This window comes from Microtus oregoni, unplaced genomic scaffold, assembly GCF_018167655.1.
Source record: "Microtus oregoni isolate MIOR12 unplaced genomic scaffold, Mior012 000000F_ref0000247, whole genome shotgun sequence".
In the NCBI taxonomy this organism is placed as follows: domain Eukaryota; kingdom Metazoa; phylum Chordata; class Mammalia; order Rodentia; family Cricetidae; genus Microtus; species Microtus oregoni.
This window is the reverse complement of record NW_024543059.1, coordinates 88,800,586-88,824,146: the sequence shown is the minus strand read 5'-3', so window position 1 is coordinate 88,824,146 and position 23,561 is coordinate 88,800,586. Positions and strand designations below refer to the sequence as shown.

The window sequence follows — 23,561 nt, the reverse complement described above, 5'->3', positions numbered from 1 at the left end:
CAACTTAAACCAAATATGTCTAGGACTTTCCATCTTTAAATCTTTGTATTCCCCATTACAAATAGTCATGGGATCATCAATTCAGCATATGCTCCCTATATTTTTTTGTATTTTAATAACATCATTGATTATTAAGAAATTGAAAAGAATGATGGCATGTACCCAATAACTCAGTATGAGGGAGAAAGAAAAATAGAATATAGTGGAAGTCAGCAGAATATATATAGAAAGCCCTCAAAACAAACAAATTAATAAGAAGTATGTAAGGGATAACATTAAATTTAAATGCCTCTGGATCATAGGTATATGGAATTATCCTTTATCAAACCATAGGATCAATCAGTGGTCAGAGCAGTAAAGTTTATTGTGAGAGCTAAGTATCTTTACTTCCTGAAATAGTATTTAATAAAAAGTAAAAATTCATTGCCTTTAACAATGTACTTAAAATCGTATGAAAGAAAATATTGTATAGGTTAAGAAACAACTGACCATTCAATTTAGCAAGTGATGAGTTAGTGTTCTCATTTTGCCAAAGACTGATGATGTGAGGGACATAATAATGAACAAAGCAGGTTCTTATTCTAGAACTTTCTTTTAGATTAAAAAAACAGCTTAATTATTTCTAAAGCATTAATGGTGTTAATAGCATAACATAGATGAATGAACATAATGAGCAAAATTGACAAGACAGTGAGTTTAGCATGGATGTCTTGCTAACTCATTGTTTGGGGACTACTCCTAAGAGTGGGACCTTGCCACTGGTTTGAATAATGAGTAGCAGAGGATGCTTTGATTTCCACAGAATAAGAATCATGGCAAAGTAAGGTTTACAGATGAAAAGAATTTAAAATTGTGTAGAAATATTAAAAACAACAGAAATGTCAATAGCATTAAAGCTTCTATGAAAGGGGAAACTGACATCAGATGAGGTTATTGAATCAGGCCATGTGACACCATTCTGAATAGGAAGAGAACCATTGAGACTCTATGAGGACTACATAATGCTATAATAACAATAATGTGTTCTGTGCTCAATAATGACTGTATAGACAAACTTTTATGTTCTAAGTTCCAGGTATTGGCCAAGTTCTTGAAATGAGTAACGTCCTCATTTTTTTTCATAAATGAACAATAAATTAGAAATTGCCTTATTCACTCAATTCTAGTCCTGAAAAATCCCCATACACATAAAAATATGGACCAAAGCAACTGAGGAATTCAGTCATGTCCATATAATAAATATCAGAAAAGCATAATAGGTCTCATTTGCAATTTAGTGTTCTTATTATAATGAACTATTTATTACAATATAATACTAAACTATGCATTCCAATATGAGACACTATCAATAATTGGCTATTGAATGTGAAATGTTGTTAGTTTAACGAGAATTTATGGCTCCTAAAAGATAAACTTTGCTTTTTTTGTTAGTATACTAATAGAAGGGAATAATTATTTCATATTGTTTTCATCTTTAAAGAACATTTCATTATACATTAAAATAAAACTATTTTATTAACATTTATTCTTGTGTTTGTGCTTCATTTTAATTGACAATTTTAAATTTTAAGACATATACATGATTTATATTTAATTCTCTTAGATGTGTTCTAGAGGCACTATTATGACCTAGAGGAGTCAGAGCCCATGCACTGAAACAAATGGTAATAAAGTTCAATATTTGAAAATTTAAGAGTGCTATGGATAAATTGCGTCAGATCTTGTTAACACAAAATTCAATGCAGACCTACAGGAATGGGTGATATTTAAATGATGGGATTGAATTTAAATAATAAATAAGGTGAAATTTCTTTTCAGTAAAAAAATAATATATCAAGCCGGGCGATGGTGGCGCATGCCTTTAATCCCAGCACTCGGGAGGCAGAGGCAGGAGGATCTCTGTGAGTTCAAGGCCAGCCTGGTCTACAAGAGCTAGGTCCAGGACAGGAACAAAAATTAAAAAAAAAAAAGCTATGAAGAAACCCTGTCTCGAAAAATCCAAAAGAATAAATAAATAAATGATAATAATATATCAAAAGTTGGACCAGGATAAGAAAAGTTTTAGAAGTCAAGTGGTGCTTTAGACAATATATGGAATGTTTGAGGGTTAAAGGGTGTCAAAGTTGTAAAGGTGGATGGGCTAACTCAAAGTCACTAAGACATTTTTTTTTTTTATGAAAAGGTTAAGTCCATTTTGGCACTTTGTTTTTATTTTATTTTTACATTTATTTCTTTTAATTGAGAATTCCATACTTGGATACATTATTCACATGATATTTTTCTTCTTTTATATTTTTATTACTTTAAAAAATACTAATCCAAATTCCCACTACTTCCCCTCCTCCCACACCCCTCCTCTCCTCTCACTCCCTCCCTCTTTCCCACTCCCTCCACAGACCCTCTCACCTCACCCCCTCTAGTCTTAAAAGAGTGCAATACACCCTGCCATCTGGAAAGTCCAAGGCGCTCCCTACTACATCTAGGTTGAACAAGGTTTACATCCAAAGAGAATAGGATTCCAAAAAGCCAGTACATGCAGTAGAGACAAATCCCAGTATCATCTCAGTCTGCCCAACTGTCAACCTTCTTCAAATGGACTTATTTGTTCCAGTGCTTGTTTACTCCCATTCCAGTTGGAGTTGCTGTGCTACCATTAGCTCAGGCAAACTGTCTCAGTGGATGAACCCCTCATGGTCTTGAATTTCTTGCTCACATTCTCACTCCTTCCACTCTTCAACTGGATATGGGAACTCAGTCCAGTGCTCTCATGTGGGTCATTTCCTGTTTCCATCTGTTGTTCGATGAATATTCTATGGTGGTATTTAATATAATCATCAGTCTGACTACAGGGTAAGGCTAGTTCAGACACCATCTCCTCTATTGCTTAGGGTCTTAGCTGGAGTCACCCCTGTGGATTCCTGGGCATTTCTCTAGAGCCAGGTTTCTTGCTAACCCCATAATGGCTGTCTCAATCAAGATATCTCCTTCCTTGCTCCATCTCAAATATCTTATTCCCTCAAGTTCTCCTCAAACCCCCCTTCTCACCTTCCCTCTCCCATCTGCCCCCATGCTCACAAATAGTTTGTCTGTTTCCAACTTCCAGGTGGGTCTATATATGGTTTTTGTTGAGATCACATTATTACTTGGTTTCTCTAGGATCATGAACTACAGTCTCAATGTCCTTTGTTTATGACTAGTATCCACTTATGAGTGAGTACAAACCATATTGATTTTTGGAGGGGTCTGTGTTACCTCACTCAGGATAGTGTTTTCTAATTCCATCCTTTTGCAGGCAAATTTTAAGATGTCATTGGTTTTCACCCCAGACTAGTATTTAATGTTTAGCTGTGCCACAATTTCTTTATCCATTCTTCTGTTGAGGCACATCTAGATTGTTTCCAGGTTCTGGCTATTACAAATAATACTGCTCCGAACATAGTTGAACAAATGCTTTTTTAGTATGATTGAATTTCTTTTGGTTATATTCCCAAGAGTGGTATTGCTGGATCCTGATGTAGGTTGATTTCCAGTTTTTGAAAAACCACCACACTAATTTCCAAAGTGGTTGCACAAGTTTACATTCCCACCAACAAAGGATGAGTGTTCTCTTTGCTCCACATCCACTCCAGCATAAGCTAATATTAGTGTTTTTAATCTTAGCCATTCTGACAGATGAAAGATTGTGTCTGACATCAAGCTCTATTACAAAGCTACACTAATGAAAACAGCTTGGTATTGGAATAAAAACAGAGATGTTTTCCAATGGAATCAAATTGATGACCTGGATATTAATCCAGCACCTATGAACATCTGATTTTTGACAAAGCAGCTAAAATTATACAATAGAAAAAAGAAAACATCTTCAACAAATGGTGCTGGCATAACTGGATGTCAACCTGTAGAAGAAAAAAGTAGGTCCATATCTGTCACCATGCACAAAACTCAAGTCCAAATGGATTGAAGAACTCAATATAAATCTGACCACACTGAACCTGACAGAGGAGAAATTTGGAAGTACCCTTCAATGCATGGACACAGGAGATCACTTTCTAAATATACCCTCAGTAGCACAGACAATAAGAGCATCAATAAATAAATGGGACCTCCCAAAACTGAGAAGCTTCTGTAAAGCAAAGGACACAGTCAATAAGACAAACAGGCAGCCTACTGAATGGGAAAAAAATCTTCACCAACCCCACATCAGATAAAGGACTGATCTCCAAAATATATAAAGAACTCAAGAAATTAGACATTAAAATTCTACATAACCCAATTAAAAAGTGGTGTACTGAACTAAACAGAGTATATATCAGAAAAATTTCAAATGGCCAAAAGATACTTAAGGATGTGTTCTTCTTCCTTTGTTATCAGGGAAATGCAAATCAAAACAACTTTGAGACATCATCTTACAGAATGACTAAGATCAAAACCACTAAAGATAGCTTATGCTGGACTGGTTGTGGGGCAAATGGAACACTCATCCATTGCTGGTGGGGATGCAAACTTGTGCCACCACTTTGGAAATCAGTGTGGCGGTTCCTCAAAAAACTGGGAATCAAGCTACCTCAGGATCCAGCAATTTCACTCTTGGGAATATATCCAAAAGATGCTCAATCATACTACAGGAACATTTGTTCAACTATGTTCATGCAGCATTATTTGTAATAGCCAGATCCTGGAAAGAACCTAGATGCCCCTCAACTGAAGAATGGATAAAGAAAGTGTGGCACATTACTCTACACATTAGAGTACTACTCAGCAATAAAAAATAAAGATATCTTGAATTTTACATGCAAATGGATGGAATTAGAAAACATTATCCTGAGTGAGGTAACCCAGACCCCCCAAAAATGAATATGGTATGTACTCACTTCTAAGCAGATATTAGTGTTAAATAAAGAGCAATGAGCCTATAGTTCAGGATCCTAGAGAAACTAAGTAATAAGCTGAACCAAAAAAAAAAACATATATAGACCCACCTGAAAACTAGAATAAGACAAAATTTTAGGAGCAGGGGGGCAGGGGTAGAAGGAAGGGGAGAAGAGGGGTTGAGGAGAGCTTGAGGAAATGGAAATGGAGGAAGGACAGATATGAGAGCAAGGAAAGAGATATCTTGATTGAGGGAGCCTCTATGGAATTAGCAGGAAACCTGGCTCTAGAAAAATGCCCAAGAACACACAGGGATGATGCCAGCTAAGACCCTAAGCAATAGAGGAGAGGGTGTCTGAACTGACCTTACCCTGTTGTAAGACTGATGTTTATCTTAAATATCAACATTGAACCTTTGTCCAACAACAGATGAGAACAGTCAGTGACCCATATCAGAGCACTGGACTGAGTTCCCAATATCCAGTTGAAGAGTGGAAGGAGTGGGAATGTGAGCAAGGAATTCAAGACCATGAGGAGTTCATCCACTGAGACAGTTTGCCTGAGCTACTGGGAGCTCAGCAACTCCAACTGGACTGAGAGTGAACAAGCATGGGAACAACCATGCCCCTCTGAAGGGGGTTTTTAGCTGGGGAAGACTGAGGGGACACTGATAGTGACACTGGGATATGTCTCTACTTGCATATACTGGCTTCATTGGATTCTATTCTATTTGGATGTATATTTTGCTCAACCTAGATGTAGTAGGGAGGGCCTTAGACTTTCCACAGGGCAAGGTTCATGGCACTCCCTTAGGTTTGGAGTTGTGGGGGACAGTCTGTGGAGGGAGAGTGAGAGGACTGGGAGGAATGGAGGGAGAGAGAATTTGGATTGGTATTTTTTAAGTAATAATAAAAATAAACAATAAATGACATATGCCAGATGGCATGTGTAAAGAATTTAGGATATATGTGTTGAAAATGTCTATACTATGAAACAAAGCATAAAAAGACAGTTTTCTTAGAGACATGTGCTGGTGCATTGTCTGTCTTTATCAGTGCAGGTATAGACAGTGTGGCCATAATTTGTAGTAAATATATGATTAACAAATCAGTTTTTCCCTAACTCAAAGCAGTTTCCAATTGACAATGTGAATAACTATCAGTGTTGTGGTGTAGATATTTTAGTTTTCTAAATTCGACAAACAGTAATGCATCCATCTGCCAGGTTTCTTTCCTTTGAGTACCCTTTGGGCTACTTCTTACAGGTATTGCTGTTGGTTTTATTAGGAAAAAGTAGGGCATTTTAAATTTTCCTTGGAGTTTTGTCATGTAATGGAAAAATCCTTTCTTAAACCTTTACTATTACCATAACTTTTTGTGAAATTATGAGGCCTTCAGCACATTTCTAATAAATAATTGATCAATTTTTGCATTAGGAAGATCTGGCTGACTTGTATGGGATTAGATGTATGTCCTGTAATGGGATAAAGCCTTTTACTGACTATATCTTGAAATTAAATAATGGCGTCATGTCTGTATTATGTGGTATAAATTAAGCAGTTTCGATATGCAAAACAACTCTTTCTGTATATTGAAAATCCACGACTGTTGTGAGAAGTTTTTAAAACCTCTTAGTGCCATGACAATGGCATATAATTCTGACTTTTGACCAGAATCATAAGTGCTTTGATTCACTTTAGTTAAATCTTTTGATTTGTAACCTGCCCCTTCTGATTATTTGCATCAGTATAGAATCTAGGGGCTCTAGTTACTGGTGTGTCCCATAGAATGCAAGGAAAGATTCAATCAACTCTCTTTATCAGTAAAACTTTTTTTGCTTTTGGGATAGTTGCTGTTTATCACTCCCAAAAAGTGAGGACAAGTGCTTTGCCAAGGTGGACTCTCTTCACATAATTTTTTAATTTTATCAATAGTAAATATTATTATAATTTTAACTGGGTCTATCCCTGCTAATTGTCAAAGTCACAATGTTTCTTTAATACATAATTCAGAGACCTTTTCCACATAATTTTTTAATTTTTTACTCAATTTATGTGTAACAAAGAACAATTATAAGATAATATCCTTCCTCTGCATTAAAATTCTCTAGAGGAAAATTTGATTGTTATATGACCAGAATACAGTTAATATTTGGTTACACACAATCCACATGTGCCTTCTGTAATTTCTCTTCAATCAAAGTCAATTCTCTTTCATTTTCAGCTGATAATTACCTGAAATTATTTAAGTCTCTGTCACTATTTGAGTTTTTGTTTAAATGAATTATTTTATAAGCTTTTATCTCAGAAATGGGCCATAGATTGGAAATGTCTCCTAGCAAATTTTGGAAGTCATTAAAAGTCTGTAATCAATCTCACCTAATTTAAACACTTTGTTTTCTAATTTTCTATAAACCTGTCTCATAACCTAAATAATAAAATCGCCTCACTGTATTTTTTTTCAGGAGCACTATGTCATCCACAATAAGATAAAATTTTCTTTGCTTCTTGAAACATTCTTTCTAGTGTATCTACACATGAATCATATGGCAAAATATCATCCATGCTATGGTAAACTATAGAGTCTGGATTGGTTGCATATCAGTTCCAATGGATGACTCACAAAAAATTGACACAGGTTGGGGCTCTTTAATTATCCCCATGGGAGAACCTTCTATTTATATCCTTTTGCAGGCTGAGAAATATTATTAGTAGTCACTGTGAGGCAAATTTTTCTTTGTTTTTTTTTTCTTGTCTAATTATAGTAAAGGAACAAACTTTTAAATCAGTAACTGTAGGAGGTTACCCTTTAGGCAATAGGAAAGACAAAGGAATTCCAAATTGTAGAGGATCAATTTGTTGAATCACCTTATTAACAGCTCTTAGATCTGTTACCATTCTCCATTTCTTTTAAACACTTATTACTTTTTAAACACAAATATAGGAAAATTATAAGGACTGGTTGATTCTTCAATATGTTGAGATTCTAGTTGCTCCTGCACCAGCTGTTCTAATGCCTGCAGTTTCTCTATTGCTAAAGGTCATTGTTTAACTCATACATGTTTGTCTGTCAACCATTTTAAAGGTAGGGTTGTTGGCACTTCTGAGAGTTCACCAATTGTTGTTCTGCATTTTTGTGCAGCCTGAGTGGTTAGTGTCTGGTTTTTTCTTTTTTTTCTTTTTCTTTTTCTTTTTTTTTTTGGACCTGGTCTGTTTCTATAACTCTATAACTGCAGCAGAGTTTTCTGGGTATCCCATTGATGTGACAAATTGTAACCCCACAGATTTACTGCCACATTAGCCACATATGTTCTCAGCCTTCCTCTATGTTCCCTTAGCCCTATTATACTCATCTCAGACTTTTTTTTTAAACTGAGACAGAGTTCAAATTCCTAAGAATTGAATATTTGCCTCCTCAAGAGGCCATTTCAGATGCCAAGATTCTGGAGTAAGTATAGTCACATCTGCATAATTCTTCCATTAAAATGTTATTTATTTTACTCTCAGCTTTGGAATTTGATCATTTTTAGAAGTCTGCCAAAATATATGTTTTCTATTTTTTGTTGGAATTTTAAATTCATCTTCCATGGCTGTTATGCCATTCAGAGCAGTACAGATTTTTGTTTTTATCATAAGCATTGTATTTGTTTAATTTTTCTGGGGAGGCATGTCTTCCATGGTGGCTGGAAATGGTGGGACCACGTCCAAACTGAGGGACCTGTGAGGAGTTTCCTCATGATAATGGGTTGCCTTGTTTGTCTCTTTTTGCTCTACATTCATTGGTTCAGTGTCAATCATTGCCTCATCATCTTCATAATCCAGAAGTTTGGTGAATTCTATTTGGGTGATTTCTAGAAGAAACACTATTTTTAGGAATTCCCTGTCTATAAATCCTTATCAGATGGACTATTCCACCACAATCGAAGTTTTCGTATTTTGATGTCTTGTCATAACTTTGGAAATTTCTTCTTCTACCCAAGCCTCAGTGTTATAGTCACTGAATTGCCTTTTAAAGAACCAAGTAATTTCATATTCTAATTTAGCATTTTCAAAAGCAAGAGATTCAATAAGTACTCATCTATTTTCTGAATCTGCTACTACTATTTGTACAGGTTTATTGATCTTTACAAAACGTCACTAGAGGGCTATCTTGGGTTTTGTATAACCTTAACATATGATGTAATTTCCTCATTCTTGAGTCTTATCCCAGGCATTCAAGGCTGTGTATAGCATAAGGACAAAATGTATTCATTGTACATTGTTTGCTTATCCAGATCTCTTATAAACTCAGAGAGAGAAATTGGAAGTTACCCTGAAGGTACAAAAAAGTGAAGCAGCCAGCCACTGGCTCTTAAATCTTCCTCAGTCTGAAATATTGACCTTGCCTCCAAGAATCTCAGAAAAGGATTTAGGCTGAGACTCGTCTACTCCCATTTTATCCTCCTTAGTTGTGAGATTAAGGGCATGTAGCACTGGTATATAAAGCATGCACCACCTGATTTCTGGTAAATGGTGTGTTTTGGCACTGCCTGGTCTGAAAGGCTGATCAGTGGAGATGCTATTATCTCTGATCTTCAGGAAAGCTTTATTTATTAAAATACAAATGAAATGTCAACACCATTCAAAGATGAAATTAAGAAAGAGAATTACAGACCAATCTCCCTCATGAACATTAATGCAAAAATACTCAATAAAATATTGGCAAACGGAATCCAAGAATACATCAGATAAATCTTCCACTGTGATCAAATAGGCTTCCTCCTATAGATGTGAGGTGGTTCAACACACAAAATTCTGTCAATGTTATCCACCATATAAACAAGGGGAAACAAAAAAAGACCACATGATTATCTCATTAGATACCAAAAAAAACCTCGGGCAAAATTTAACACCCCTTGTTAATAATTGTCTTGGAGTGATCAGGGATACAAAGAACTTGCCTAAACAGATTAAAAGCAATATACAGCAGGCCAATGACAAATATCAAACTAAATGGAGAGAAACTCAAAGTGATTCCACTAAAATCAGGAACAAGACAAAGCAATCCACTCTTTCTACATATATATTTGATATAGTACTCAAAGTTCTATCTAGAACAATGAGACAACAAAAGGAGATCAAAGGGATACAATTTAGAAAGGAGGAAATCAAACTTGTACTATTTGCAGATATGATAGTATACATATGTGATTTTAAAAATTCTACTAGTGGACTTTTACAGTTGATAAACACCTTCATCAATGTGATGGGATACAAAGTTAACTCAGAAGAATCAGTAGCCCTCATTTACACAGATGAAAAATAGGTTGAGAAAGAAATCAGAGAAACATTATCTTTTACAATAGCCAAAAACAACATAAAATATCTTGGCGTAACTCTTAACAAACAAGTGGGAGATCTGTATGACAAGAACTTTGAATCTTTGAAGAAAGAAATTGAAGAACACATCAGAAAATGGAAAAATCTCCCATGCTCTTAGATAGTAAGGATCAACATTTTAAAATGGCAAACTTTTTCAATCTACAGATTCAATGCAATTCCCATCAAAATCCCAGAACAATTCTTCACAGATCTTGAAAGAAAAATACTCAACATCATATGGAAAAAGAAAAAAAAACCCAGGATAACCAAAATAATTCTGTACAATATTCATGACTTCACACTTGACTATAGAGCTATAGCAATGAAAACAGCTTGGTATTCACACAGAAGCAAACTGGTGGACCAAAGGAATCCAATTGGTGCTGCTATTAGTTCATAACCTATGAAAATCTGATTTTTGACAAATATGCTAAAATTATACAATGGAAAAAGAAAACATTTGCAACAAATAATGCTGTCATTACTGGATATGGACATGTAGAATAAATCAAATAGATCAATATTTATCACCATGTCTGATACTCAAGTCCAAGTATATCAAAGACCTCAATATAAATCCAGTTCCACTGAATCTAAGAGAAGAGAATGTGGGAAGTAGCCTTAAATGCATGGGCACAGGAGAACATTTCCTGAATATTACACCAGTAGCACAGACACTAAGATTGTTTTAGCAAATGGGACCCCCTGAAACTGAGAAGAATCTGTAAGGGACAGGATACATTTACCAAGATGAAAGTATAACCTACAGAATAAGAAAAGACCTTCACCAACCCCACATCTGAGAAAGGGGTGCTTTCTTTTTATTATTTAATTAAAAATTTCTACCTCCTTTCTTCCTCCCATCTCCCTCCCGCTCCCCCCATCCCCCTTCCTCTCCCTCTCCAGTCCAAAAAGCAGTCAGGGTTCCCTGCCCTGTGGGAAGTCCAAGGTCGTCTCCCCTACATCCAGGACCAGGAAGGTGAGCATCCAAACAGACTAGGCTCCCAAAAAGTCATTACATGCAGTAGGGTCAAAACCCAGTGTCGTTGTCCTTGGCTTCTCAGTCAGCCCTCCTTGTCAGCCATGTTCAGGGAGTCCTGTTTGATTACATGTCCATCATCCAGCTGGCCTTGGTGAGCTCCCCTTAGATCAGCCCCACTGTCTCAGTGGGTGGGAGCACCCCTAGTGCTCCTAACTTTCTTGCTCATGTTCTCCTTCCTTCTGCTCCTCATTTGGACCTCAGGAGCTCAGTCCAGTGTTCCAATGTGGGTCTCTGTCTCTAGCTTTATCCATCGCCAGATGAAGGTTCTATGGTGATATGCAAGATATTCATCAGTATGGATATAGGATAGGGCCATTTCAGGCTCCCTCTCCTCAGCTGCCCAAGGATCCAGCTGGAGACATCTCCATGGACGCCTGGGAACCCCTCTAGAGTCAAGTCTCTTGCCAACCCTAAAATGGCTCCCTTAATTAAGATATATAATTCCCTACTCCCGTATCTACCCTTCCTCCATCCCAACCATCCCATTCTCCCAAGCACTCCCCATCCTCCACTTCTCACACTTTTCTCCCCATTTCCCGTTACTCCCACCCCATCCCCACCCCCAAGTTTCTAATTTTTGCCTGGCAATCTTGTCTCCTTCCAATATCCAGGAGGATAACTATATGTTTTTCTTTGGGTTCACCTTCTTATTTAGCTTCTCTAGGATCTCATATTATAGGATCAATGTCCTTTATTTATGGCTAGAATCCACTTATGAGTGAGTACATACCATATTCATATTTTTGGGTCTGGGTTATCTCACTCAGGATAGTGTTTTCTATTTCCATCCACTTGCATGTAAAATTCAATATGTCATTGATTTTACTGCTGAGTAGTACTCTAATGCGTACATATTCCACACTTTCTTTATCCATTCTTCCGTTGAGGGGCATCTAGGTTGTTTCCAGGTTCTGGCTACTACAAATAATGTTGCTATGGACATAGTTGAACAAATGCTTTTGTCATATGATAGGGCATCTCTTGGGTATATTCCCAAGAGTGGTATTGCTAGATCCTGGGTAGGTTGATCCCGAATTTCCTGAGAAACCACCACACTGATTTCCAAAGTGGTTGCACAAGTTTGCATTCCCACCAGCAATGGATGAGTGTTCCTCTTACTCCACAACCTCTCTAGCAAAGGCTATCATTGGTGTTTTTGATTCTAGCCATTCTGACAGATGTAAAATCCTATCTCAAACTTGTTTTGATTTGCATTTCCCTGATCGCTAAGGAAGTTGAGCATGACCTGAAGTGTCTTTTGGCCATTTGAACTTCTTCTGTTGAGAATTCTCTGTTCAGATCAGTGCCCCATTTTTAATTGGGTTAATTAGTATTTTAAAGTCTAGTTTCTTGAGTTCTTTATATATTTTGTAAATCAGACCTTTGTCTGTTGCGGGGTTGGTGAAGATCTTCTCCCAGTCAGTAGGTTGTCTTTTTGTCTTAATGACAGTGTCCTTTGCTTTACAAAACCTTCTCAGTTTTAGGAGGTCCCATTTATTCAATGTTGCCCTTATTGTCTGTGCTACTGGGGTTATACATAGGAAGTAGTCTCCTGTGCCCATGTGTTGTAGCATACATCCCACTTTTTCTTCTATCAGATTCAGTGTGTTTAGATCGACATTGAAGTCTTTAATCCATTTGGTCTTGAGTTTTATGCATGGTGATAGATATGGATCTATTTTAATTCTTCTACAGGTTGACATCCATCTGCAAATAACAAAAGTTTGAATTCTTCTTTTCCAATTCTGTGGATTAGAAATAATTGTAAGGCCCCAAGACTTTATGGTTTCTTAGCTGTTAGACATTGATGGGTATATGGAGTCATATTCTTTAGTGGTATAACCACTGACAATGTGTTTTTGTCAAGAAAATAACCTTCCACTCTCATTCACGAAGGCATTGTGCTCAAGTATCAAATATCAACAAAAAGACTTGAACGGATGTGTACATGGATATGGGAAAATTAAAGTGCATGGGAAAAAGGGAAGGTAGAAGATGAAAAGTGAATATTATGGGATTTTGATATATGATCACCATACATTTTATGTAACTGAGTGTGTACTCTAGAATTAGGAAAATTAATTTTTGAAATAACGATGTATACGAGAAATTTGAATAAAGTGGTAGCTAGATAAAATTAAGCAATGATGCATTTCCAAGTGACTAAAGGCATCTTTCATAAGTGATTAAATTGTGAATAAATTTTTATTAAAATAATTTTTATGCAATATCTAGAAGTACATGTTAGAAATTACACTAATAACCATTAGCAATGTTTTTCCAGAAAGTATCAAAGTTCTGAGAGTTTTCCTGGGAAAAATAGATTTTCTGCTAATTCATAGTAAGTCTTGGATATTATTTTTTAGTTCATATATGTGATGTTTATGATTTCCGACTATTGAAGTTGATTGTTTATGGGTTTCGACTAAAAGAAAGAAACTTAACTTAAGATACATCTGAGCTAGTAACATTGCTCAGCATGTAAATGTGCTTTCGTGGTTAGCCTGTTGACTTAAGTGTGATACTACAGTCCATGAGATAAAGGAAAGAGGCAAAGCCATGACACACTTTGTTCAAATATTCCACATACATTCCACGGCTCAGATATAAATATTACACATGAACACATCATAAAAAGAAGAGAAAATAAAAAATTAGGCACACACAATAAAAAAAACACATTAATTGATGCTTTATATGTATTTAATAAGGTTATTACAATTTTGATTCAACATGGATTGCAATAAATGGGTCTTCAGCAGAGTTACTAATAAAAAATTGAGCTTTGCCATCATTGCCAACATAGACTTTACTTCCGGTGCAATTGCCATCAATCTTGTCTCCAGAAATTACATCACAGTAGGTGCCGGCAGGAAGACCAGTCTGTAATGTTGTTGACAATGACCTGAAAAAAGGAGTACTTAACTTAAATTCAATGAACTCAAGTGCTAGGAAGATTCATTATCAATAAAACAATAAATGTCTCAACCTTGTGATATAGATCACTAAGATTCAGAGTATCATTAAGCAAATCCCAATAACAAGACTGTGAATGGGGAAGAAAGAGAATTCTCTAGACCAAAGACATTATTATAAATGTCTGTTAGTTTCGGGGGCTATGGTGACTGCTACCAGACAATGAAAGCCAGAGAACCCAGAGATGCTCAGTAAGAAAGGGCTCCCGTGAGGACCATCATTCTTTCAAGTTTGTGCTCTGCTGGATTTAAACTGATGACTTCAAAAAATGTTAACAGCATCATTTTCTCCCAAAGCTATTAGATTTCATGACACCATAAAGGATTTATTATAGAATTAAACATTGTCTAGTATTTCTTTGTACACATAAAAGTTTGTATTAGGAAACTGACTGTATAAAGTAATTCTGGTGTTCCTAAACCACCAGCCATGTGTTCTTTCAAAAAATTATGTACCTTAGTTATTTTGTTTTAAAACAATAAAATATGACTTGTGAAAAAAACTCAATCTGATAAGAATCTGATTTTGTATTGAGATATTTCAATGACTCTCAAAGAGATTCTTTGAGTAAGTATTATTTTTGGTATGTTTGTTAGTTTTGATTTCTGAGAGACAGGGTCTCTCTATATATCCTTGGCTTTCCTAGAGCTCACTATGCAGACCAACCTTGCCTCAAACACAGGGCAATATGGGTGTCTCTGCCTGCTGGCATTAAAGACTTTAGTCTCCACTCCTGGTATCTGAGTTAGACCACTACAGATGAGTGAACCATATTGTAAAACTCAAATGAAAGAACCACAGTGGAAGGACAATAACGAAAGTTTTTAAATCAACACTCAGCAACTTCTTGAAGACACTCATAGACCAGATACTGGTATATATGTGTGTGTGTGTGTGTGTGTGTGTGTGTGTGTGTGTGTTTGTGTATCTATATATATATATATATATATATATATATATATATATTAAACAAAGAAAGAAATTAACATTTAACATTGTATATATCTATGGATAAAAAGTAATATTCAAATGTAGTGGTAAAGTACTCCAGTACTAATATAATATATAATTTAATGATTTTATGTTTGTGAAATATGTCAAATGATCTTACAAATATGAAGTTATGCGACTGCCATTGCATGCTATGTTAAATGATCTCAAATACAAAATTTTATTGAAAGGATAAAGTATGTAGCTTGTATTATTTTCCTTCTGAACACTGAAATATATTTTTGGCATAAAGGCATTATCTAAAAGATTCACATACAAAAGATATGTATGAGCAGAAAAAGAAAAGATCTAAGCATATAGGAGTAAACAATCCCACTTTAAGTGATAATGACTTACCAGTCATCATTGTTAAAGACAATGAAACCTTTGTTTCCTCTGCTAAAAGCTACTTGGTTGCTGCCATTATCCCACCAGTTTGACAAAGGCTGACCATTGACTACGTTTCTGAAGGCAACCATGTTCCTAGAAGTACAATATCATGTGAAATGTTGGTACCCTTCAACTTCAACAATTTTAAAAAGAAGTTAAATAACTTTCTTATTAGACAATATCTGTTGAGAAAATCCCACCTTATTTGACGCCATCGATGTTCACAGACCCAGTCATTGCCACAAGTCATGTCTGGATTAATGGTCACTTCCTTGGTTACTCCATTGTTATTAGGTGGCCCAATCCAGTTATTCACATCCTTAATTATTGAAAGAATCAGGTCATTTGAATGCTTGTGTTCGTCCAATTCTCTCCACTAGAGCAAACCCAAACCAAACCTCTTGTGCTACTTCTTTCTTTGAGGTGTCTAATTTTAATCTAAGTCCTTCAATGTTTTACAGAATTTCACTGAGCCCTTCACTTCTTGCAAATTCATATTTTCTACTACTCAATTCAAACTGACAGTAACAATTCTTAAACATCTCACTTTCTATCAAAGACACAGTTTTTCAATACCACTAACAGCTCTTCAATGTCACCTAACATCAAGACACTTGAGCCAGGAACACTAGCATTGGGGAACAACTCCCTGAGAAATTTCCATCATTATACATAACATGAATGTGCCTCAGTTTATCCAGAAAACTAAGGCATAGTTCTTAGCTACTCTAAAAATTCAAGAACATATATGAAAAGGCTTTAAATATAACATTTTCTCAGTTAATAATAGTTCATTTCTTACTACTTTCTGGAAAAACGTGTTTATAAAATATCCTGACTTTCATTATTAAACTTATCAAAGTATAAATGCATATTTGATAATTGGTGAATGGTAAATACATTTTTGAAAAAAAAGTCTCATTCCAGGCCTGAAAGCTCGTTGGGAATAGAACAAATGTCAATAAAACCAGAGGTAAACTCATTTTGGAAAAAAAATAGGATAAACTATTTTTCAGATGTCTAAAGAAGAAACATTTCTATTTTAATTTTGACTTTTTTTTCTGTTAGTCTACATTCCTGTATTAAAACAGAAAAATTTCCATAGATGGTCTTATTTCCCAGATTAATTTTGAAATTGTTTAAGCTTGTGCACCCAACAAACAACACAAAATGTATGTAATATATTTATAAATATTATATTAATTTTAAAATTGTTTCTGCTTAGGCACCTAATCAACAACTCATATTGTTTATACTTCTGTAAATACATATTATTTACAGACTCTGTAGCAAATCATTGTTCTGTAATTTTCAGAAATTTCTATTATCATTTTTAAATTCCCTCAAATCAGCTACCTTCTCATTTCACAGGAAATAATTTAAAATATCAATGTTAGCAGACATTATCCCATCTTACCTTTTTTTGTTGGATTTTATCAGGAATGCCTGTTTTCATTCTAGCGTTTTCTCTTATTTAAATCATTGCTTTTCTGAGCAGGTATATTTTCAATGTCCTTACTTCACAAAAACTTAGTGATTAACACTTATAATTCTATTATTATGTATTGTTTATAGACTCCATTGTAAAGCATTTTCTGTAATTTTCAGAAATTTCTATCTATTATAATCCTAAATTCCCTCAATTCAGCTACCTTCTTGTTTCACAGGAAAAAATATAAGTATCACACACTATAATTTAATGTGAAATTAAAACAGAACAGAACCTCTTACTTTTCAGGATTAAATTATGCTTTGAAGAACTTCAATACTTACTTTTCCATTCTGGAAATTTCTTGCCCAACGGTAACTTGACATTACTCGTGTGAACCCATAAGGATGAGCCAACATAAAGCCAACTGCCATTTTGTACATTCTGAAAGTTTAAAAATGGTATTAAAGCATAACACAATGCCATCATTAAAAGCAAGTTTCACAACAGCAAAGAATGTTCTCCCACCTAGCATCCCAGAAGGTCAGAATGGATGCTCCTCCACCACCTAGTCCTCGCTGAGTCTCATGATTGTCCACAAACACAAGGGCTCTGTCAGTAGGCACAAAACCCCAATCTTCTCCCCAGTTCCTACATTTAAAAAAAGTATTATTCTTTTAAAATATTTTGATTAAGTTTTCATATTTCATACTCAGTTATGCAAATAAATAAAAATTTCATAAGATGCCTACCTTTCATATTATATGCATATAAATACACATGCAATATCATTTATTATGATGATATATATCTTCATTTGGATATTACAATATATTTTTTTTCTTTAAATGTTTGTTCCCTTTAAATTTTGTTGAATTATAATTTTTTGGATTTGAGAACTGAAACATTCATTTGATATTCCATAGATTAGAAAGCTACCATACTATCACAATACAAACTGAAAAAATTTCAATTCATTCTTTGATATAACACTTAAATATTTCATAGCTGACCACATTGTGACTATCATTTATGGATATAATTATTTTTGTAATAATAATATAGCTTTAATAGATTATAGAAAAACGTTCTTGGAATCTAATGAATTTATTACAAACAGACAAAAATAACTAAGTGATACTTTGGATTTTCAGTAATACATGGTGATTGACATTCCAAGTGGAAAAAATAATTAGGTGGTTTTGAGAAACATTAAGCTTAATAATCAACAACTTCATAATTTTTAAATGAGAATAATTGAAGATATAACTCATTGATGTCAAATAGAAAAAATAATCTATGATAGATCAAATTTAAAAAATTATCTATATTTACTTTAAATAGGCCATCTTCTGTCCATTCCACTTGCGGATAACTGTGCTTAGGTTTGTCCCATATTTGTATTCTGTCACACGTCCAATTCCAAAGTACATTGACTCCTTACCCAGATCGTTGACCTAGAAAATACATTGGGTCACTTGAAATTTTTTATAAATTTAAGCATATAGTTTAAATGTAATGACATTGAGAAATCCTTATAATATTTATTCCTAAATTTTTCTGTATATCAACATTCTAATTTCTTCATAAAGTATATGTCACCACATTGAAAGAAATCAAATGACAGGGTCCCTTCTTATCCCAAGGATTGCTGACATAGGGTAAAATTCCTTAGTCTACACCGATAGAATACTTGCTGTCAAGTGATTATCAGATTTATGAACTCATTAATGTTTCCAAGGAAACAGAGATACAAATACATTATCTCTAATACACTTCAGATGATATTATTGCTGCACAGGAAGCTTGATCAGTTTTTCTAAACACTTACAAACTTGATAACATAAGACATAGCTCAAAAAGATTGGCTTCGGACAAAATGATTATGATTGCTCTGTCTTGTATCATGGTATTGTATTTGTAAATTTAGAGAATGAATTATTAGAGTTTACACTAACTTTGAAGCTGCCTTGGTAAAGACTTAAGTGTGTTACTTCTGAATAATGCTTTTATTAAGCATTCAAATTCCACAGTATATAAATGATTGAAATATTAACCTCCATTATTAATTTTATGCTTAATGAAATATCCTCTCTACTATCTGGTTTACAAAATGATGATATTTCAGAAAAAATCCACAGGGACTCAACAATATACAAAGAAATAAAGAGAGAAGTATAGGCAACTGAGGAAATCTGGGAATGAAAATCAGAGAAGACAATATCAATTGGTTGATTAGTACCAAGATATGAATTTATCTGTAGCAATATGGATTATATCAATTATATTTAAGAACATAGATAGATAGATAGAGAGATAGATAGATAGATGATAGATAGATATAGAGATATACACATATATACTTATATGTTGATATATGTGCCTATATATATATATATATATATAGTGTGTGTGTGTGTGTGTGTGTCTATGTGTCTGTGTGTGTGTCTGACTGCCTGTGTGTATAATAACAGTAATTCAAAAGACAGGTTACAAATTTTTTTTGACAGGTTACAAATTTGAAAGTGAGTATGGATGGATATATAAAAGAGTTTAGAGAGAGGAAAGGGAAGAGTGAACCATTACAATTACATGAGAGTATTACATTTTTAGAAAGAACATATGTATTGTTTTAGCGCTTGAAAAATGAAAGGCCTGCTTCCTGAAGAGAACCATTGTGTGTTTAGGTTATGCAGTTTGTCCAAAATTGCCTTTATGTCTCCAGGCCACATGTGATTAGCATCATGAAGTCTGAACCCTGCTACACCAATGTCGATGAGACGGTTCATCTAGTCAGCCACCTTTCCACGAACATAACTTTTATCAAGTGCAAGGTTCAGAAAGCCAGACGGAAGACAATTTCTGGCCTATTGAAACAAAAGTGATAAATTTATATAAAGTCATATCTGGTCTAAGAATCCATTTCATCATTCAGTCACTCACACATTTTCAAGTAGATTTTTTCATATTATCTTTACTTGGAACATGAGAAGTATTGATGCTTTAATTTGGATACAGACTTTAAAATATTTTCTGTTGTAGATACAAAAGTATAAAATAAACTAGGTGGGAATTTTAGGTGGTTAATTCTCTTTCTGTCTGTCTGTCTCTGTCACTCTCTTCTCTTTATCCCTCTGATCTCCTTTCCCTCTATTTATCCTTCAGGTTTCTACCTTTTACTCTTTTTTATTTTATGTAGTTCCCAGAATCCATTCCAGGAACTTCCACATGTTAAATAAGTGCACTGCTCCAAACCTGAATATATACTCTAATATTTGAAATTGCTTTGTAACGGCTTAAACGAATGCAGACAGATTGTAAATATATGTATTTAGAAATAGACTTACAGAACCACCGTTCCCGCAGAAACCAGGAAAGCAGAAGCAGCGGCTGGGAGCTTGCTTGCCAAATTTATAGGCAAACTTTAGCCCGAGGCAAACACGCCCCCTAAGGGGCGGGACTTATCCCTACATTGTTTTACAATACTAATTTTTATTTTTAATAATATTTCCATACAATAATATTTATATAACTGATTAAACATGCTTTTGCATTATCCACACAAAGTCACTATAGAGCATGCCTCCATTTGTCATTGATTTTGTGTGTATCCTTACAAAACAATGAAACAAAATCCAGCACACTTTTTAATTTCAATTTGTCAAGCATTCTGTCTTAGTAAAATGTTTTCCTGCAGAATCTGAATGGTATGCCCAATGGTTATCCATAAATTCCTGATATGCACTAGATACTTCTTTATTATCACCAATATTTCTCTGTTGAATGGAGAGCCACTTTTTGATTCCCAGCTGTTCTGCCCTGAAATAACCACACACAAACTATATTAATTAAATCATTTCTTGGCCCATTAGCTCCAGCTTCTTATTGGGTAACACTTACATATAAATTTAACCCATGTCCATTAATCTGTGAATTACCACGTGGCAGTGGCTTAGTTGGTAACGTTCGGGAGTCTGTCTCCAGCGGGGCTACCTGGCTTCTCCATGACTTTTCCTTCTTCCTCCCAGGATTCCATTTAGTTTTCCCTGATTAGCTCTGTTCCCCTATAGCTCTGCTATAGGCCAAAAACAGTTCCTTTTTAAACAATAATATTTACGGCATAGAGAAGGGAATCCCTCATCATTTCGTTCATTACCTCATTAGCATTTTTGTAGTCATAAACGTCTTGGTCACATTTACCATCATTAAAATCCCAAGCAGAGTATGGAACTGCTGGGAATTCTCTGTTATGGGCATTGTAGTAACTTCCACAGGTACTGTTTGTCCCTGCACCACCGCCTGCACTACACATGTGATTAATAACTGCATCCACATAAATACGGACCTGAAAAAGGAAATTGCATACTGCAGTCATCTTAAGGAATCTAAAGTTTCAATGGAAACTCACAACCTACCAACAAATCTCCAAAATATATCTTCTAATGGATTCCTTATATAGTCTTTATAGAAAGGAAAAGTAAGGGTGATATGAAACTAATGTGAAATAAAATTCAACAATAGCCTTCATATTGGTAAAGTATTTAAAACTATTAAGTAGAGATAAAAATGAACAGTCATAGTTTAAAGTTAAGATCAATTTTTGAGGAAGTAAAACACAGCATAAAAACGAGAGGGGATTGCCTTTGCAGTTTTATTGGTTCTTGAGGTGAAATGCCATGGATTGTACTATTTCCACCTTGTATCTGAAGACCAGAAAGTACATAGATGATTCTTCATTTTTAGGTTAAACCATTTATTTACCATTAACAAGACTGATGGTGATAAAACCCAAGAATTGTGGGTGTAAAGAAAAATCATATAAATGACTTTAATCTTAACTTCTGGACCAGTGGTTATCCAGAAACATGTAAAGTAGTCATGTATAGAAATCTGTATAAGAAACTACCATAACAACAAACAAAACAAAACATAAACTTCTGATGAAGCTGGAATGATTATAAACAAGAAAAAGCATTGATTGTGGAAGTTTACAAGGATATATGGATAAAGAAGCTGGTAGTAACTTAGGGACAAAAAGATAAGCATTTCTCTTAATAATATAGAGAAAATAGATATTTTCAACTAAAGCAATAAGTTCAAAGAAAGTCCATAAATTGAGGGAAGAAAACAAAATCACATAAAAATGACCATAGCAAGCAAATCCAATCAGTGCCTAAGCAAAAGGGAATATTATGGAGAATATAGTTAAAAGGCTAAAAGTGTAAGGTTCAATTTATCACCTCTTATTTTTACATTGTAGATGTGCAAGGGTTCTCAAAGTGTGATTATATAACAATCAGGCATTTTAACAAAGAGTGAAAATAAAAGCAATTTTTGTTATTTTACTTTATTTTCATATATTCTAATTACAGTATATCACTTTCCCCTTCCATTTCATCTTTCCATTCACCACTCCCAATTTATGAAATTTTCTGCTCAAAGAAAATTAAAGAAGAAAGGATGAAAATATTTCACCAATAGGAATTTTTAATTTCTAAAATTCTATGTAAGGCTTTAAAGAATATGTATCATCACTTACACCAACATTGTTGCACCTCTTCACCATGTCTCTGAATTCTTCTTCGTTTCCAGACCTTGTGCAAATTTTGTAGCTAACTGGTTGGTATCTTTCCCACCAAGGCCTTGGTGGTCTATAAATCACAATATTTTCACTTGGTGGAGAGACCTGCAAATAAAATAGTTAGAATTAATTTTGAACAATAACTTACTAAGTTTGTACTAAGCTTAAAGAACTAAATTCTCTAGAAACATATCAATGGTCTAGTGTCACATTTCATCTTGTGAACATGAAGTTCTGTCACTTCACAACCACCTGAAAAGATGGGCAGGACATTGCAGAAATCCTGATGTTATCCTACACCAGAGTATAATGCCATCATCAGCAAACCTATTCATTACCCAAGAAATTCATGTGTGTTGTTGGCTTGTCTTCCAGACACACTGAACTGATGAGAATGCAGTTTTATATCAACACAGCAAAGTCTCCATTTAAAATATGAATCAGTTTTACCTGTACCCCTCCAAATCCTTTAGGAGCTAAATATCGCTCACATTCCTTGGCGATATCAACCCAGCGCCACTCGAACAGGTGGACGATAGAAGTCCGTCCGTACTGAGTATGTGGGTTATACTGAGCCCAGCAGAACCCAATGAGTGAAAGCAACAGGAAGAGCTTCATTTTGCTTTGTAAGCTGTCAGTATTCTTTCTATTGCCTATTTATATTCTGCAAGAGGTAGAATTTGCAAAATCATTGTTTATAAATAAATATTTACAGAATATGCTTTTCATACATAATCTAAAAGATATGAGGTGAGGATATGAACAGGTGAAGGACCTTCAGAAATTCTCATGGAAAATATACTATGACATTACAGTACATGTGTTATTTGATTAGTATAGACCTTACTTTGGATATATTCCAGTAAAACAAGAACAGTACAATTGAGTCAAATATAGCCATAACTACAGTTGCAAATATTTTTAT

General features: G+C 34.7%; 1 protein-coding gene across 2 annotated transcripts; it reads right to left on the bottom strand.

Annotated features, from left to right (window-relative positions):
* Positions 1 to 13,985: 13,985 nt before the first annotated feature.
* LOC121447484 (pancreatic alpha-amylase-like) lies at positions 13,986 to 23,254 on the bottom strand. 2 transcript variants are annotated; one of them, XM_041650761.1, is made up of 10 exons: positions 23,087 to 23,254; positions 22,595 to 22,741; positions 21,212 to 21,400; positions 19,857 to 19,922; positions 18,391 to 18,512; positions 17,584 to 17,706; positions 17,400 to 17,499; positions 15,827 to 15,945; positions 15,594 to 15,719; positions 13,986 to 14,175 (listed from the first exon to the last, which is right to left on the bottom strand). In XM_041650761.1, the coding sequence occupies exons 1-10, from the start codon at positions 23,252 to 23,254 to the stop codon at positions 13,986 to 13,988; spliced, it is 1,350 nt and encodes a 449-aa protein (XP_041506695.1). The 2 variants fall into 2 exon arrangements, with proteins under 2 accessions (XP_041506695.1, XP_041506702.1); XM_041650768.1 differs by lacking the exon at positions 19,857 to 19,922.
* Between the last annotated feature and the right edge of the window lie 307 nt (positions 23,255 to 23,561).